Source organism: Cetorhinus maximus, unplaced genomic scaffold (assembly GCF_964194155.1).
Source record: "Cetorhinus maximus unplaced genomic scaffold, sCetMax3.hap1.1 HAP1_SCAFFOLD_4019, whole genome shotgun sequence".
NCBI classification, from domain to species: domain Eukaryota; kingdom Metazoa; phylum Chordata; class Chondrichthyes; order Lamniformes; family Cetorhinidae; genus Cetorhinus; species Cetorhinus maximus.
In genome coordinates, this window is record NW_027599924.1 from 1 (window position 1) to 19,008 (window position 19,008).

Below are 19,008 nucleotides of genomic sequence, written 5' to 3' on the forward strand. Positions count from 1 at the left end.
GAAGGAGAGAGAGTGGCAGAGTGGGGAAGGAGAGAGAGGCAGAGTGGGGAAGGAGAGAGAGTGGCAGAGTGGGGAAGGAGAGAGAGTGGCAGAGTGGGGAAGGAGAGAGAGTGGCAGAGTGGGGAAGGAGAGAGAGTGGCAGAGTGGGGAAGGAGAGAGAGTGGCAGAGTGGGGAAGGAGAGAGAGTGGCAGAGTGGGGAAGGAGAGAGAGTGGCAGAGTGGGGAAGGAGAGAGAGTGGCAGAGTGGGGAAGGAGAGAGAGAGGCAGAGTGGGGAAGGAGAGAGAGTGGCAGAGTGGGGAAGGAGAGAGAGTGGCAGAGTGGGGAAGGAGAGAGAGAGGCAGAGTGGGGAAGGAGAGAGAGAGGCAGAGTGGGGAAGGAAAGCGTGGCAGAATGGGGAAGGAGAGAGTGGCAGAGTGGGGAAGGAGAGAGAGTGGCAGAGTGGGGAAAGAGAGAGAGGCAGTGTGGAAAGGAGAGAGAGAGGCAGAGTGGGGATGGAGAGAGAGGCAGAGTGGAAAGGAGAGAGAGTGGCAGAGTGGGGAAGGAGAGAGAGAGGCAGAGTGGGGAAGGAGAGAGAGTGGCAGAGTGGGGAAGGAGAGAGAGGCAGAGTGGGGCAGGAGAGAGAGTGGCAGAGTGGGGAAGGAGAGAGAGTGGCAGAGTGGGGAAGGAGAGAGAGGCAGAGTGGGGAAGGAGAGAGAGGCAGAGTGGGGAAGGAGAGAGAGGCAGAGTGGGGAAGGAGAGAGAGGCAGAGTGGGGAAGGAGAGAGAGTGGCAGAGTGGGGAAGGAGAGAGAGTGGCAGGGTGGGGAAGGAGAGAGAGTGGCAGGGTGGGGAAGGAGAGAGAGAGGCAGAGTGGGGAAGGAGAGAGAGTGGCAGAGTGGGGAAGGAAAGCGTGGCAGAGTGGGGAAGGAGAGAGTGGCAGAGTGGGGAAGGAAAGCGTGGCAGAATGGGGAAGGAGAGAGTGGCAGAGTGGGGAAGGAGAGAGAGTGGCAGAGTGGGGAAAGAGAGAGAGGCAGAGTGGAAAGGAGAGAGAGAGGCAGAGTGGGGATGGAGAGAGAGGCAGAGTGGAAAGGAGAGAGAGTGGCAGAGTGGGGAAGGAGAGAGAGTGGCAGAGTGGGGAAGGAGAGAGAGTGGCAGAGTGGGGAAGGAGAGAGAGTGGCAGAGTGGGGAAGGAGAGAGAGTGGCAGAGTGGGGAAGGAGAGAGAGTGGCAGAGTGGGGAAGGAGAGAGAGTGGCAGAGTGGGGAAGGAGAGAGAGTGGCAGAGTGGGGAAGGAGAGAGAGTGGCAGAGTGGGGAAGGAGAGAGAGTGGCAGAGTGGGGAAGGAGAGAGAGGCAGAGTGGGGAAGGAGAGATAGAGGCAGAGTGGGGAAGGAGAGAGAGAGGCAGAGTGGGGAAGGAGAGATAGAGGCAGAGTGGGGAAGGAGAGAGAGTGGCAGAGTGGGGAAGGAGAGAGAGTGGCAGAGTGGGGAAGGAGAGTGGCAGAGTGGGGAAGGAGAGAGAGGCAGAGTGGGGAAGAAGAGAGAGGCAGAGTGGGGAAGGAAAGCTAGCAAAAAATTGAGTTTCAGGTGCACTGTGGATGAGACATAGAAGCTGTGCAATTCAGAACTTGTTTGGGTGATTTCGTGTTATCCAATTTGAATTTGTACAGGACTTGTCATAATCAGTGATTCACTTATTTTGCAAGCTTTTCCAGCTAGGAACATAGTGCTTTACACATATAGTACAGTATTTGAATTTGTACATTGGTTTTTCTGGGCTAGAAATGACCTAAGGAACCTAACTGACTTTAATGTTGATTCCTATGGGACACCATAATTCACTTGGAAGCTGTTTCACTTTAATGTCGCGATTTTCGGGAATGCAACGGTAACTTTAAATGGGGACTTACTGTATGCGTTTATGCATGTGTGCTCCCCAAGTCAACCACACACACCCTGGGAGCAACATCCTTCTACAATCTCCCGGCAAAATTCCAGGATCCCCAAGGCGACACAATGGAGCAATTCAAACATTTGGGGGAAGTACCTGGCGTGACTCCGAGCAGACGACCCGACATGTCTGAACCGCTCAGCTTCTTCTTCAGGATGGGCACAATCTTCTCATCAAAGTATTCCATGGCCATGGAGGAGATGTCCCTTAGCTCCTGCAGGACCTCGTGGGCTCTCTGAGGGGACCGGGTGGAGTTTACATACCTCAGAACCCGGTAAATCTCATCGATTACCTGCATGACATGTAACAACACACCAGACAAGTGGGTAACAGCACACAGCAAAGAAGCAGATAACAGAGAAACTCAGACCTCTACCATTTCCCATCAAACTCTCCCAGGACAGATTCAGCACAGGTTAGCAACCAGGTAAGGCTCCCTCAACACTGTCCCACCACACCCACACAGGCCAGGTACTGCACAGGTTAGATACAGAGTGAAGTTCCCTTGACACTGCCCATCTGCCACTCTCCGGGGCAGGTACAGATGGGGTTAGATATCAAAAAAGCTCCATCTACACACACAAAAACCAAGTGCTGGGAAAGCTCAGTCTGAAAGCAACTGTGGAGAGAAATCATTTTGAGTCTAATCTGACTGATCTTCAGAACTACTACTTCAGTTCTGAAGTGTCTTTGATTTGAAAATTTAACACCCTCTACACTGTCCCCATCAAACACTCCCAGGACAGGTACAACATAGGGTTAGATACAGAGTAAAGCTCCCTCTGCACTATGCAGAGATGTTGCCAGACCAGCTGAGTTATTCCAGCGATTTCAGATTTCCAGCATCAGCAGTATTTTGCTTTTATTTCACTCCCTCTGCGAAGTCCCCATCAAACACTCCCAGGACAGGTACAACACAGAGTCAGATAAAAAGTAAAGCTCCCTCTACACTGTCCCCATCAAACACTCCAAGGACAGGTTCAGCACGGTTAGCAAAAAAGTAAGGCTCCTTCCCCACTGCAGAAACTAACAAAGACTCCTTAGACAGCACCTTCTAAACGCACTACCATCTAGAAGGACAACGGCAGTAGGAACACCACCAGCTGGAACTTCCCCTCTAAGCCACTCAAAATCCTGACTTGGAAATATATCGCCATTCCTTCATTGTCGCTGGGTCAATATCATTCAGAGGGTATTTTTTTAAAAAAAAAGTCAACCACATTGCTGTCACATGTAGGCCAGACTGGGTACGGATGGCTAATGTCCTTTACGGAAGGAGATTTGTGAACCAGATGGGTTTTCACAACAATCGGCAATGGTTTCATGGTCATAAGACTTTTTTAATTCCAGTTTTTTATTGGATTCAAATTTCAACATCTGCCATGGTGGGATTTGAACCCAGGTCATTACCCTGGGTCTCTGGAATAATAGTCCAGTGACAACAACACTATGCCACCGCCTCCCTTTGCTAAGAGCTAAGAAACAGCAAAGGACAGCAGACATTGATTGGAGTTGTTTATCAGCCACCAAACAGTAGCTGTAATTTGGGGCATGGTATTGATCAGGAGATGAGAGAAGCATGTAGCATGGGCAATACAGAAATCATGGGGGTGAATTCAATCTGCATATAGACTGGGTAAACCAATTGAGCACCAGTGCTGTGGAAGACGAATTTCTGGAGTGTGATAGGGGTGGTTTTCTAGAGCAATATGTTGAGGAGCTGACTTGTGGACAGGCTATTTTAGATCTAGTATTATGGGATGAAAAAGGGCTAATTAATTAATCCTTTAGGGATGAGTGACCACAATATGACAGAATTTTACATTATGTTTGAAAGTGAGGTAGTTCACTCTGAAGCAAGGGTTTTAAAGTTGAATAAAGGAAATTATGAAGGTATGAGGGACAAATTGGCTGAGGTGGATTGTGGAAATACATTAAAAGGTATGACTGTATATAGGCAATGTCTAGTCTTCATAGAACTATTACATAGCTTACAGCACCTATACATTTCTTTAAGGTGCAAAAGCCCAAAAAAAGTCAGTCAACCGTGGCTGACAAAGGAAGGTAAAAGGATTGTATAAGATTAAGAAAAGGCTTATAAAGTTGCCAGAAATAGTAGTAAACCTGAGGATTGGGAGGTTTTTAGAACACAGCAAAGGAAGATCAAGAAGCTGGTAAAGAAAGGGAGAATAGAATATGAATGCAATCTAGCAAGAAATATAAAAACGGACTGTAAAAGCATCTATAGATATATAAAAAGGAAGTGTTTGGCCGAGACAAATGTGGGTCCATTACAGGCAGAATCACGAGAATTCATAATGGGGGATAGAGAAGCTAAATGATTACTGTGTGTCTGTTTTCACTGAGGAAGATGCAGGAAATCTCCCATATTTAGCGATCCAAGGGACTAGGGAGAATGAGAAGTTGAAAGAAATTAGTATAAGTAAGAAGGTTGTATTGGAGAAATTAATGGGACTGAAAGCTGATAAATTCCCAGGACCTGATATTCTGCAACCCAGAGTGTTGAAAGAGGTTGCTATAGGGGTAGTGGATGCATTGGCGATCATTTTCCAAAATTCTATAGATTCTGGAATGATTCCTGCAGATTGGAAGGTAGCAAATGTTACCCCACTATTTAAGAAGGGAGGGAGAGAGAAAAGAGGGAACTACAGGCCTGTTAGCCTTACAAAGGATAATGCTAGACTCAAGGATGTGATAAATGGATACTTTGATAATCATGTTCTGATTGATAGTCGGCATGGATTTGCAAATGGGAAATCATGTTTGATGAACTTGGGAGTTTTTTTGAGGATGTTATGAACAAAATTGATAAAGGAGAGTTGATGGACATAGTATACTTGGATTTTCAGAAGGCTTTTAATAAAGTCCCCCACAGGAGGTTGATTAGCAAAATAAAAGCACAGGGGATAGGAGGCAATATACTGGCATGTACTAAGGATTGGCTAACAGGCAGAAAACAGAGAGTAGGAATAAATGGGTCATTCTCGCAATGGCAGGCTGTGACTAGTGGGGTACCGCAAGGATCAGTACTTGGGACCCAGCTATTCACAATCCATATCAATGATTTGGATGTGGGGACCAAATGTACTATTTCCAATTTCGCAGACAGTACAAAGCTAGGCGGGAATGGAAATTGTGAGGAAGGCGTAAAGCAGCTACAGGAGCATTTGGACAGACTTTTAGTGAGTGGGCAAGAACATGGCAGATGGAATATAATGTGGAAAAATGAGAGGTTATCCACTTGGGTAGAAGGAACAGGTGTGCAGAGTTTTTCCTACATGGTAAGAGATTTAAAAAGTGTAGATGTACAAAGGGATCTGGGTGTCCTTGTCCATAAGTCACTGAAAGCTAACACGCAGGTGCAGCAGGCAATTAGGAAGGCTAATGGTATGTTAGCCTTTATCGCAAGAGGATTTGAGTACAGGAGTAGTGAAGTCTTGCTTCAATTGTATAGAAGCTTGGTTAGACCGCACCTGGAGTACTGTATGCAGTTTTGGTCCCCTTACTTCCGAAAGGATATTATTGCCATAGAAGGATTGCGATGAAGGATCACCAGATACGTTCCGGGGATGGCGGGACTGCCTTATGAAGAGAGATTGGGGAAACTGGGCCTGTATTCTCTAGAGTTTCGAAGAATGAAAGATTATCTCATTGAAACCTACAAAATACTTAAAGGAATAGACAGGGTAGATGCAGGAAAGATGTTTCCCCTGGTTGGGGAGTTTAGAACCAGGGGACACAATTTCAAAATAAGGGGGAAGCCACTTAGGACCGAGATGAGGAGAAATTTCTTTACTCAGAGGGTTGTGAATCTTTGGAATCCTCTACCCCAGAGGGCTGTGGAAGCTCAGTCACTGAGTATGTTTAAGGTAGAGATTGATAAATTTCTGATGAACAATAACGTAAAGGGTTATGGGGATAGTGTGGGTAAAAGGCATTGAAGTGTTCGATCAGCCAAGATCGTATTGAATGGTGGTGCAGGCTTGACGAGCTGAATGGCCTACTCCTGTTCCTATGTCCCTACACTGTCCCATCTCACACGCCCAGGGCAGCTACAACACAGGATACATACAGAGCAAAGCTCTCTCTACACTGTCCCCATCAAACACTCTCCGGGCAGGTACAGCACGAGGTTAGATATACAATAAAGATCCATTACCCCAAATAAAAACAAAGTGCTGGAAAGGCTTGGTATGGAAGCAACTGTGGAGAGAGAAATAGTTTTGAGTTTAAACTGACTCATCTTCAGAGCTACTACTTCAGTTCTGAACAGTCATATTTGATTGAAAAATTTAACTCTTTCTCTATGCACAGATGCTGCCAGACCAGCTGAGTTTATCTCGCACTTTGTTTTGATTTCAGATTTCCAGCATCTGCAGTATTTTGCTTTTACATTACTCCCTCTACACTGTCCCATCAAACACTCCCAGGTACAGCACGGGGTTAGATACAGAGTAAAGCTCCCTCTACACTGTCCCCATTAAACACTCCCAGGACAGGTACAGCACGGGGTTAGATACAGAGTGAAGCTCCCTATACACCATCCCCATCAAACACTCCCAGGGCAGGTACAGCACGGGGTTAGATACAGAGTGAATCTCCCTCGTCACTGCCCCATCAAATACACTAACTCAGGTACAGCACAGGTTACATACAGGGTAAAGCTCCCTCTACACTGTCCCCATTAAACACTCCAGGGCAGATACAGCACAGGGTTGGATACAAAGTAAAGCTTGTTTTAACTACGTGACAACATTAATGTAGTTAATCCTACATTACAAGGACCTCAGTTCAAACGTATTTCATTGTTTGTAAAACACTCTACAACATCCTGAGGTTATGAAAGGTGTTACATAAATGAAAGCTTATTTTCTGCTCTTTTAATTTCCCCCATATTTTTAACTAACAAAGAGAGAAGATTCTCAGCCTATGATGCTAGGCCAGTTTCTAAAACACCCCAGATTTGGAAGTCGTCTGAGTCACCCACATCCCCCATGACTCCGTCGCCCCATTCTGCACCCACCTTGCCGGGGATGAAGCAGCAGAGATTGGTGTCGACATATTTCATGAAGGTCATGTTGAGCAGGGACAGTCTGGTCTCCACTGCTGCCAAGATATCTGCGTGACGTGCCAGTGAGTGATTCCTACGCTCCGACTCCCGCCTGCAAGAAGAGAGAATTAACCCTTACCGTGTAGAGTTCCCTTAAGTTCAACCCAGTGGGGAGCCCAGATCCTTGTGTGTTTCTCCATCATTTTGATCTCTCTTCTTCACCTTCGTGCTACAGTCAGGGTTCCCCTTTATTTTCTCCTTGACTTCACCCCCAGCTGTTGTGCTCCACCTCCCTCATCGTCCCATTACAGAAACGGAGAATGAACCAGACCACTGGCAATATTAGTGTTGCCTTTGACCTTGATATGAGGTTCTGACTATATACCCCATCATGACCAAGACCACCTATTCCACCTTTGCATGATAGCCTGACTCTGCCCTTCCCTCAGCTCAGCGAGGGAAGCTGCTGAAACGTTCATTAATGTCTTTCTGTCATGTCTAGACCTGACTATTCAAATGCTCTCCAGGCTGACTGCCCACCTTCCACTTTCTCTGCTACCTGTCTAACTCGCATTTGCTGAGCAACATTGGCTCCCATTCCAGCAATGCCTCAATTTTAAATTTCAGAATAAAAGCAGAAAATGTTGAAAATACTCAGCCGGTCAGACTGTATCTATGGAGACAGAAACAGAGTTAATGTTTCAGCTCGATGGCCCTTCATCAGAATTTGCCCCCTTGTTTTCAAATTTCTCCATGGCCTTGACTCTCCATATCTTTGTTACTGTTGTGCACCATCCTGATCCTACTGCAACCCTTTCCCCATCCCTGAGACTCAGAGCTGCTCAACTTCTTTATCAATTCATTCACAGGATGTGGGCACTGCTGGTTAAGCCAGTATTTATTGCCCATCCCTAATTGCCCTTGTGAAAGTAGAGGTGGGCACCTTCCTGAATATAACTCAGTGGCTTGCTAGGCCATTTCATGGGTAGTTGACAGTTAAGCACATTGCTCTGCTTCTGGAGTACCATGTAGGCCAGACCAGGTAATGACAGCAGATTACCTTCCCTAAAGGACATTAGTGAACCAGATGAGTTATTTACAATAATCTGGTAATTTCATGATCATCATTACTGATACAAGGTTTTATTCCAGATTTACTTAATTAATTACAAAATTAGTTACAGAAAAATCAGATATGGGACTTTCCAGGTCTAACTGTCAAGAGCTCTCGGAAGACTCCCACATTTGGATCACAGGTTTTTTCGCCCGTAGAAACATGGTAATTGTGAAAAAGCCAGATATGTCATATCACCAGCAACATCTGCAAAATATCCATTAATGGCAAAGGACAGTGGTTGAGAATGATCTCCATTAGGAACTGCAATGATCTGAGGGGGCTGGGAATCTGACATCATCAGCTTAATGCGTTGATAACACAATGATAAGAACATAAGAACTAGGGGCAGGAGTAGGCAATTCAGCCCCTCGAGCCTGTCCCACCATTCAATGCGATCATGGCTGATCTCATTTTGGCCTCAACTCCAATTTTCCGCCTTCTCCCCATAATCTTTCAACCCGTTACTAATTAAAAATCTGTCTATCTCTTCCTTAAATTTATTCAGCGTCCCGGCATCCCCTGCACTCTGAGGTAGTGAATTCCACAGATTCACCACCCTTTGAGAAAAGTAATTCCTCCTCATCTCTGATTTAAATCTACTACCCCTTAGCCTAAAACTATAGCCTCTCGTTCTAGAATGCCCCACAAGGGGAAACATCCGCTCCACGTCTACTTTGTCTATCCCCTTTAGCATCTTATAAACCTCAATTAGATCTCCTCTCATCCTTCTAAACTCTAGCGATTATAGGCCTAAACTGCTCAATCTCTCCTCATAAGACAAGCCCCGCATCTCTGGAATCAATCTAGTGAACCTCCTCTGAACCGCCTCCAATGCAACTACATCCTTCCTCAAGTAAGGGGACCAAAACTGTGTACAGTACTCCAGGTGTGGTCTCACCAATGCCTTGTACAGTTGCAACACTACCCTATTTTTATATTCTATTCCTTTAGCAATAAATGCCAAAATTCCATCTGCCTTCCTTATTACCTGCTGTACCTGTATACTAGCTTTCAGTGATTCATGCACGAGGACACCCAGATCCCTCTGCACTGAAGCATTCTGAAGTTTCTCTTCATTTAAATAATAAGTCGCCTTTTCAGTCTTCAGACCAAAATGGATAACCTCACACTTATCCACGTTAAACTCCATCTGCCAAATTTTGGCCCATTCACCTAACCTGTCCATATCCATTTGTAAATTTCTTATTTCTTCATTGCAACTTACTTTCCCACCTATTTTGGTGTCATCTGCAAAATTTAGCTATAGTACCTTCTATCCCTGAATCCAAGTCTTTAATATAGATTGTAAATAGTTGGGGCCCAAAGACCAAACCTTGTGGCACCCCACTAGTTACAGTTACCATCCAGAAAAAGACCCATTTATCCCGACTCTCTGCTTTCTGTTGGTTAGCCAATCCTCTAGCCAAGCTAATATATTACCCCTAACTCCGTGTGATCTTATCTTGTGTATTAATCTTTTGTGCGGCACCTTATCAATGGACTTCTGAAAGTCCAGATATACTACATCTACAAGATCCCCATTATCCATTTTGCTTGTCACATCTTCAAAGAACTCTAGCAAATTAGTCAAACACGGTTTACTCTTCATAAAACCATGCTGACTCTGATGGATTGCACTTTTAGACTTTCCGAATGCCCCATTACTACTTCCTTAATAATGGATTCCAACAATTTCCCAACAACAGACATTAAACTAACTGGTCTATAGTTTCCTACTTTCTGCCTCCCCCCCTTTTTGAATCAGGGCATTATATTAGCATTTTTCCAATACACTGGAACCTTTCCAGAATCCAGGGAATTTTGGAATATTATAGCCAATGCATCCACTATCTCCACTGCCACTTCCTTTAAGGCCCTGGGATGTAGGCCATCAGGTCCTGGGGACTTGTCACCCTTTAATCCCAATAGTTTGCTCAGTACTTTTTCTCTAGTGATGGCGATTGTTCTAAGTTCCTCCTTCTCGAGACCCTCTGCACTACCTGTTACTATTGGGGTGGTACTAGTGTCCTCCACTGTGAAAACTGAGGCAAAATATTGATTAAGCATCTCTGCCATTTCTGCGTTCCCCACTATTAACTCCCCAGTCTCATCCTCCAAGGGACCTACATTCACTTTAGCTACTCTCTTTCCTTTTATATACTTGTAGAAGCTTTTGCTATCAGTTTTTACATTGTGCGCTAGTTTTATTTCATAGTTTACCTTTACTCTATTATTTTTCTAGTAACCCTTTGTTGATCTTTAAAAGTTTCCCAATCTTCCAGCCTGCCACTGACCTTTGCAATTTGGTATGCCTATGGTACCTTTAACTTCTTTGCTTAGCCATGGATGCTTTTTCCCCCTCTTTGGAATATATTTTACTTGGGAGGAATTGAATATCCCCTTAATATCTGCCACTGTTCATCAACTGTCCTACCTTGTAATCTTCCTGCCTAGTCCACTAGGGCCAAATCTGCCCTCATGCCTATGTGCCTATGTAGTTACCTTGTTTAACTCCAGAACACTAGTGTGGGACTCAAGTTTCTCGCTCCCAAACTAAGCTTGAAATTCTAGCATGTTATGATCACTCTACGGAAGAGGATCCTTTACTACGAGATCATTAATTAATCCCATCTCATTACATAAAACCAAATCCAGAATAGCCTGCCCCCTGGTTGGTTCCACAACATATTGCTCCAAGAAACAATCTCTAATACACTCTATGAATTCTCCCTAGAGGCTAACCTTGCCAATTTGATTAGTCCAGTCTATGCATATAAAATCACCCATGATTATTGCAGTGCCTTTCTTACATGCTCCCAGTATTTCCTGGTTTATACTGTGCCCTACTGCTGAATTACTGTTTGGGGACCTATAGATTACTCCCACCAGGGACTTCTTTCCCTTGCTATTTCTTATTACTACCCAGACTGACTCTGTCTTGCTCTCCAGTGCCTATAGCATTCCTCACTATACCACTGATCTTTTCCTTTACTAACAAAGCTACACCACCTCTTTTTCCTTCCTGCCTATCCTTCCGAAACACTGAGTACCCTTGGATATTCAACTCCTAAACCTGTTCTCCCTGTAACCACGTCTCAGTAATTGCCACCAAAGCATACCTATTTATCTCTATTTGCGCTGTTAACTCATTAGTTTTATTCCAAATGCTACGCGCATTCAGATACAAAGCCTTTAAGTTTGCCCTATTGTCAATTTTCCCTACTCTCATTGGATTCTTTGGTGCAATATGGTGTTCACACACTGTCCCTTCTTTTCACTTTTTGGTAACAATCAGCCTCGTCACTAACCTGCACTCTTACCCTCTCCTTAAACTTTGATTTTTTATATTTCCATGCAACTGAACCCTCCCCCCCACTATTTAGTTTAAAGCCCTATCTACAACCCTAGTTATGCGATTCGCCAGGACACTGGTTCCAGCATGATTCAAATGGAGCCCGTCCGAATGGAATAGCTCCCTCTTTCCCCAGTACTGATGCCAATGTCCCGTGAATTCGAACCCATTTCTTCCACACCAATCTTTGAGCCACGCATTTACCTCTTTAATCTTTCAACAATTATCTTTCTTCAACTGCATTACCTGGTCACGATAGAAGCGTGCTTTTGCATTTGCAATGGCACGTTGCACCATGTTACAGTACTCCTGCCACTCCTGGGAGTCCCAAATATGGAAATGCCTTTGACATTTATGGTTAAGACACTTCACCCTCGGGGTGACCCAAGCTTTGTCGCTTTGATGAATTTGAATACTCCTACAAGTATAAAGTCAACACCAGCAGCAAGGAGGTGTACACTGCATCACATTTACCAGCAGTAGAAGAACTGAGTGCCTCGGGCCAAGTGTGGGAAGATGTCCAGCGGCCGAAAGCTCGAGAATTGGAGCCCCTAATTGGCCTCACCACACTCCTCAAGGATACATTGGGACAATGTAGGATCGGCAATTGGGGGCACCAGAAGACAGAATTATGGTCACGATTACCAAGAGGGCACATGATCCCATTTTCTATGTAGTGGGGACCCAGTTGGTTAAGATATCCAAAACTGCATTATTTCATGTAGGTTTATCAACTATCTGTTGAAAGGCAGTATTATTACAAATCAAGTCGGTGTTCACTTGATTGAAATCTGTGTTATGGAATCTATGGTTCCAAAGTTTGTCATTTTTGAAGCAGATCGGTGGTTGTGTGTGTGTGTGTGTGTGTGTGTGTGTGTGTGTGTGTGGGGGGGGGGGGGGGGTGCGCGTGGCACGCGAACAGCCCTTCCAATTTCTAAGGAAACCAAAACTTCTGGGTAAACTGAAGCTGGTTGAGAGTACATTGAGGCACGCAGAGCCATCTAAGCTCACTAGTAGCAATTAAATAAAAGCAAAATACTACGGGTGCTAGAAACCAGAACGAAAAACAGAAAATGCTCGACAGATTCAGCAGGTCTGGCAGCATCTGTGGAGAGAAAACAGTTAATGTTTCGAGTCCGGGGGTGCTGTGGACTGAATGAAGGTGTTCTGCAAAGTGGTCACCCAGTCTGCGTTTGGTCTCCCCAATGTAGAGGAGGCTGTATTCTGAACAGAAAATACAGTAGACTAAATTGAAGGAGGTGAAAGTGAATCGCTGCTTGGGGCCTTGGATGGTGAGGAGGGAGGTGGTAAAGGGGCAGGTGTTACGGAACCCTTGTTCTGCTAATAACACATTCTGCTATCTTACCTTTATGCTATTATTAATACCTTCTTTAATCAACACTACCATCAACACTCCCTTTGTCTTGTCACTTCATCAAAAAATTCTATTAAGTTAGTAAGACACAATCTTCCCCTAACAAAACCATGCTGACTAACCCTGATCAATACGTGCCTTTCTAAGTGACAGTTTATCCTGTCTCTCAGGATTGTTTCCATTGATTTTGCCACCACCGAAGTCAGGTTGACCGGCCTATAATTTTATGACCTATCCCTCGCACCCTTTTTAAATAATGGTACAACATTTGCAAACGTCCAAACCTCTGGGACATCGCGTGTATCTAGTGAGGATTGGAAAATGATCCTTAGAGCATCGTTATTTCCTCCCTGGCTTCCTTCAACAGCTGGGATATAATCCATCTGGCCCTGGTGACTTATCCACCTTCAAGGATGCCAGTCCCTCCACTACTTCCTCTCTCACTATATCTAATATTTCACAGAATCTCTGTGCAGAAGAGGCCCTTCAGCCCATCGAGTCTGCACCAACACATGAGAAACACCTGACCTACCTACCTAATCCCATTTACCAGCACTTGGCCCATAGCCTTGAATGTTATGACATGCCAAGTGCTCATCCAGGTACTTTTTAAAGGATGTGAGGCAACCCACCTCCACCACCCTCCCAGGCAGTGCATTCCAGACCGTCACCACCCTCTGGGTAAAAAAGTTTTTCCTCACATCCCCCCTAAACCTCCTGCCCGTCACCTTGAACTTGTGTCCCCTCGTGACTGACCCTTCAACCGAAGTCAGATTGACCGGCCTATAACTTTATGACCTATCCCTCGCACCCTTTTTAAATAATGGTACAACGTTTGCAAACGTCCAAACCTCTGGGACATCGCGTGTATCTAGTGAGGATTGATAGAGCTGGCTCCCTATCCACCCTGTCCATGCCCCTCATAATCTTGTACACCTCGATCAAGTCACCCCTCAGTCTTCTCTGCTCCAACGAAAACAACCCAAGTCTATCCAACCTCTCTTCATAACTTAAATGTTTCATCCCAGGCAACATCCTGGTGAACTTCCTCTGCACCCGCTCCAGTGCAATCACATCCTTCCTATAATGTGGCGACCAGAACTGCACACAGTACTCCAGCTGTGGCCTCACCAAGGTTCTGTACAACTCCAACATGACCTCCCTACTTCTGTAATCTATGCCTTGATTGATAAAGGCAAGTGTCCCATATGCCTTTTTCACCACCCCACTAACATGCCCCTCTGCTTACAGAGATCTATGGACACATACGCCAAGGTCCCATTGTTCCTCAGAGCTTCCTAGTGTCATATCGTTCATTGAATACTTCCTTGTTAAATTACTCCTTCCAAAGTGCATCACTTCACACTTTTCAGGTTTAAATTCCATCTGCCACTTATCTGCCCATTTGACTATCCCGTCTATATCTTCCTGTAGCCCAAGACACTCAACCTCACTGTTAACCACCCGGCCAATCTTTGTGTCATCTGCAAACTTACTAATCCTACCCCCCACATAGTCACCTATGTCGTTTATATAAATGATGAACAATAGGGAACCCAGCACAGATCCCTGTGGTACACCACTGGACACTGGCTTCCAGTCACTAAAGCATCCTTCCGTCATCACCCTCTGTCTCCTACAACTAAGCCAATTTTGAGTCCACCTTATCAAATTACCCTGTATCCCATGTGCATTTGCCTTCTTTATAAGTCTCCCATGTGGGACCTTGTCAAAGGCTTTGCTGAAATCCATTTTAACTACATCAACTGCACTACCCTCATCTACACACCTGGTCACCTCCTCAAAAAACTCAATCAAATTTGTTAGGCACTGCCCCTCTTTAACTAGAATGTCTGCATCATCCCTCTCCTTAGTGAAGACAGAGACAAAGTACCCATTGAGAACCCTGCCCACATCATCTGCATCAAGTAATAGCATCCCTGCATCTGGTTGCAGGGATGATATTACTGGATGGAAGGATAATATTTCCTCTGGTTGTGTGGTCTGGAACAAGGGGTCAGTCTCAGAATACAGGATAAGCCATTTAGGGCTGAGATGAGGAAAAACTTCTTCACTCAGGCGCTGGTGAACCTATGGAATTCTCTACCACAGAAGGCTGTGGATGCCAAGTCACTGAATAAGGTTAAGGAGGAAAGAGATTCTTGGACTCTAAAGGCATCAAGGGGTATGGGGAGAGCACAGGAGTACGGCATGAGATAGAGGATCAGCCATGATCATACTGAATGGCGGAGCAGGCTCGAAGGGCCGAATGATCTGCTCCTGCTCCTATTTTCTATGTTTCTAATCCACAAGTTACCATGTACATCTCTGATAGGATCGACATTTTCCTTAATTATTTTCTTACTCTTAATGTGCTGGTAAAACATCTGAGGATTTTCTTTGATTTAACCTGCCGATATTTTCTCGTATCCTCTCCTTGCTTTCCTACTTTCCATTTTTACTTCACCCCTGTACTTTCTATACTCCTCTAGGCTTTTTACAGTATTAAGTCTTTTGTGACTGTCATAAGCTTTCTTTTTCTGCTTTATCTTGGCCTGTATGCTTCTGGATAGCCGGAGGGCTCTAGATTTGGCAGTACCACCTTCTTCTTTGTGGGGACATGTCTGTGCCCGTAGAATCTCGCCTTTGAATGCCTCGCACTGATTTTTCCTTCTAATAGCTGCATATAATATCCATAATATGATTGAGTTCATGCAAACTCGTGAACAGCCCTAAGGCTGTCACTTTTGGCCCTGAAAAGTGCCTAGTCTGCCTCAGATTACCCTGGAAGGGTAAAGTATCTCAAAAGTTTGAGCAACAGGTGAAGCTAGCTGTTTCACACTGCTACTATGCAGTAGCAACACAAGCGATATTCACCACTAACAGGGTGCTGCCGTCAAGCCAAAAATACATTCTGCCTATCACACAAATGAATAATGTAGTATATACAGTGTCAGCGTGATGCTAAGTATGTAGGCCATACGTCCCAAAGACTGGCAGATCGTATCAAACAACATGTTCCAGCTGCTGTTCACAACGGGCAGGGTACAGACAATATCCAACTTGCAAATCTCAAAACAGTGTCCAACATTAGATGTGATTCTGTGATTGGACATTTGTTAAATAATCCTCAGTGCTCTAAGAATTACGCTATCAATCAATTTAGGATTGCCAGTTGGGCTCGCAGTGTGGCTCATGTGCGTGTATTGGAAGCTACATATATTAATATACAGGGCCCCGTTCTTTGCAGACAGAAAAAACACATACATACGTTGTGCCTGTTTCAGCTCAACAAAATAAGTGACAGCCATTCTCTGACTCATTCCTCAGGGTAATGCCTTGGCCAATCAAGGTCAAGCTGCCTGGTTTAAATTTCAAACAATGCTCGGTAGTTAAATGTCAGTGGTGCATTCTCCACGCCAACGCCACTTGCCCACCAATCAGCACTCTCTTCACATACAGTATAAAATGGTGTTTGCCATGATGTCTCTTTTTTCAACAACTACAGGGGATTCACAATCCTGCTTACAAAGGATGTTATCTGTCCTCCACACTAATTGTTGAATCCTCTGTAATGATGTTACGCTTCTCTTCTCCTCCTCTTCCCACACTACACAGTCTCCTGCTCCAAGGTACCCATGGCCTGCATTCTGGCTGTCCTTTTGACAATTAAATTGTACCTGTCAGATAGGATCAGTTTCTGTGTATCCTTATTCACTATCTCACCTGAAACCTAACTGCCAAACCGCTCCTGTTTGATCCTGCATCTTTCGATGAGGTGTGACCAAGCTCTGAAATGAAACATCCAGATACTTCCCCATCTCCCTTGTGTTGGAGTGTCTCTAACTCCCACTTGACCTCAATGACTCAAGATGGAAACATCTACTCCAGGTGTTCACTCAGGACAGGTTTACTGCCCGCGCCCCAACGAGCCGGGCTCCCCTGCGCTCCCGCACCCCACCGAGCCGGGCTCCCCCACGCTCCCGCCCCCACCGAGCCGGGCTCCCCCGCGCTCCCGCCCCCACCGAGCCGGGCTCGCCTGCGCTCCCGCCCCCACCGAGCCGGGCTCCCCTGAGCTCCCGCCCCCGGTGAGCTGGGCTCCCCCGCCCCCACTGAGCCGGGCTCCCCCGCGCTCCCGCCGCCCAGTGAGTCGGGTTCCTGGGCACTCAGGGCATAGGATTAGGGGGCTTCCTACTGGCAGTACGAGGTCACAGATGCTCATTGTAACATCCCACTGGCAGCAAGAGCCAACTCTCAGTCTCTGCAATGAATGGAAGTACCTGCTATGGCATCTCAGCAAAGTGCAATCAGTGCCTTTACCACCCCGAGAGTTATCGGGCTCAGCTCATTTCACGTGTATTTAAAGAACAAAGAACAAAGAAAAGTACAGCACAGGAACAGGCCCTTCGGCCCTCCAAGCCTGCGCCGATCATATTGCCCCGTCAACTAAAACATTTTGCACTTCCGGGGTCCGTGTCCCCCTATTCCCATCCTATTCATGTATTTGTCAAGCTGCCTCTTAAACACCACTATCGTACCTGCTTCCACCACCTCCTCTGGCAGCGAATTCCAGACACTCACTACCCTCTGTGTAAAAAACTTGCCCCGCACATCTCCTTTATAGTTTTCTCCTCTCACCTTAAATCTATGTCCCCTAGTAATTGACTTCCACCCTGGGAAAAAGCTTCTGACTATCTACTCTGTCCATGCCACTCATAATTTTGTAAACTTCTATCAAGTCGACCCTCAATCTCTGTCGCTCTGGTGAGAACAATCCCAGTTTCTCCAACCTCTCCTCATAGCTAATAACCTCCAGACCAGGCAGCATCCTGGCAAACCTCCTCTGCACCCTCTCCAACGCCTCCATATCCTTCTGGTAATGTATTATTTAGCAACCAAGGAAGCAAATCACTCAAACATGAAAGAGCTTTCATATACTCTGCTTTCTATCCAGCCATTAAACCAACAGTGACAAAAACATCTAGATTCCCACCAATGAAAATCTAAATATTACAAATCGCAATTTCCAAAAGCCCACATCTAAATTCTGGATTCCTCCACAGTTGGATCCCCAATTAGTCACAACTGGTTAAGAAAATAAGAAATAAAATGAGTAGATCAGATGGATCCTTGCTCCACCATTCAACATGACCCCATCCACTTTCACACCCGCTCTACAGAGCCCTTGATTCCCTGAGACACCCTTTCCAAACAGCATGGTGGGTGCACTAACACAACATGGACTGCAGCAGTTCAAGAAGATGGCTCACCAACACCCTCTAAAGCGCCATTAGGGATGGCCAACAAATGCTGGCCAAGCCATTGATGCCGACATCCCGTGAAAGAATAAAAAACCCCAAAAATCTCTATCTCAGCCTTAAATATATTCAACAAGTATAAGCACAACATTCTGGAGTAGACAATTGCAAAGATTCGCAACCTGCTGAGTGAACAAGTCTCACCTCATCTCAGTCCTAAAGGTTTCACGCTTTACCCTGAGACTGTGCCTCCGTGTTCTCGATTCCCAAACCAGTGTGTACCCTGTCAGTGTAGGCCCAATTTACTTGCCTTTCCTGGCAACCCAGTCATCCCAGGAAACAACCTCGTCAACGGTTGATGCCGCATGTTCAAGGTAACTATACACTTCCTTATGTTTGAGATGAAGGATCTGTGGAGGGTCATTATCATTTCATGCTTAACGCCAGACGACAACTTCAAGTTAAATGCAGTTAGATGCTGTGAAGAGATTATGGTACAGCCGGGCCACCAGTGACCCCAGTTACTCACCGTGGCAGCTGTGCTTTGACCTGTTTCTGACACAAATTATGGTACCGCTCAACTTTCAGAAAGCCCTGGTTCAACATCCGCTGACAAACTGCATCCATTCGCTTACAAACCTGTGGAAAAGACACAGGTAACATATGCACCACTCGGTACATAAACGTGCAACACAGAGAGTGTTAATCCGCATCCCACCCTGCTCCCTGGGGTGTTATTTATTCGAATCAATCTTGGATCCCCAGGATGTGACTTATTCCAGTCTTTCTCCGCCTCTGCTCCCCGGGGTGTTATTTATTCCAGCCTCTCTCCCTCTCTCTCTGCTCCCCGGGGTGTTATTTATTCCAGTCTTTCTCCGCCTCTGCTCCCCGGGGTGTTATTTATTCCAGTC

At 45.6% G+C, this 19,008-nt stretch overlaps 1 protein-coding gene across 1 annotated transcript; it reads right to left on the reverse strand.

Annotated features, from left to right (window-relative positions):
- Positions 1–1,896: 1,896 nt before the first annotated feature.
- LOC144678318 (F-box only protein 28-like) lies at positions 1,897–18,731 on the reverse strand. The gene is made up of 3 exons (XM_078538143.1): positions 18,627–18,731; positions 6,969–7,107; positions 1,897–2,216 (listed from the first exon to the last, which is right to left on the reverse strand). Exons 1-3 carry the CDS (start codon positions 18,722–18,724, stop codon positions 1,947–1,949), a joined length of 507 nt encoding a protein of 168 aa, XP_078394269.1. The 5' UTR covers positions 18,725–18,731; the 3' UTR covers positions 1,897–1,946.
- Positions 18,732–19,008: the final 277 nt, after the last annotated feature.

Coding starts and splice junctions, on each gene's coding strand:
- LOC144678318 (XM_078538143.1), bottom strand. CDS start 18,724: ATGGATGCAGTTTGTCAGCGGATGTTGAACCAGGGCTTTCTGAAAGTT. Junction 7,108..18,626: donor GTCAAAGCACAGCTGCCACG/GTGAGTAACTGG, acceptor CTCTTCTTGCAG/GCGGGAGTCGGAGCGTAGGA. Junction 2,217..6,968: donor GCTGCTTCATCCCCGGCAAG/GTGGGTGCAGAA, acceptor CATGTCATGCAG/GTAATCGATGAGATTTACCG.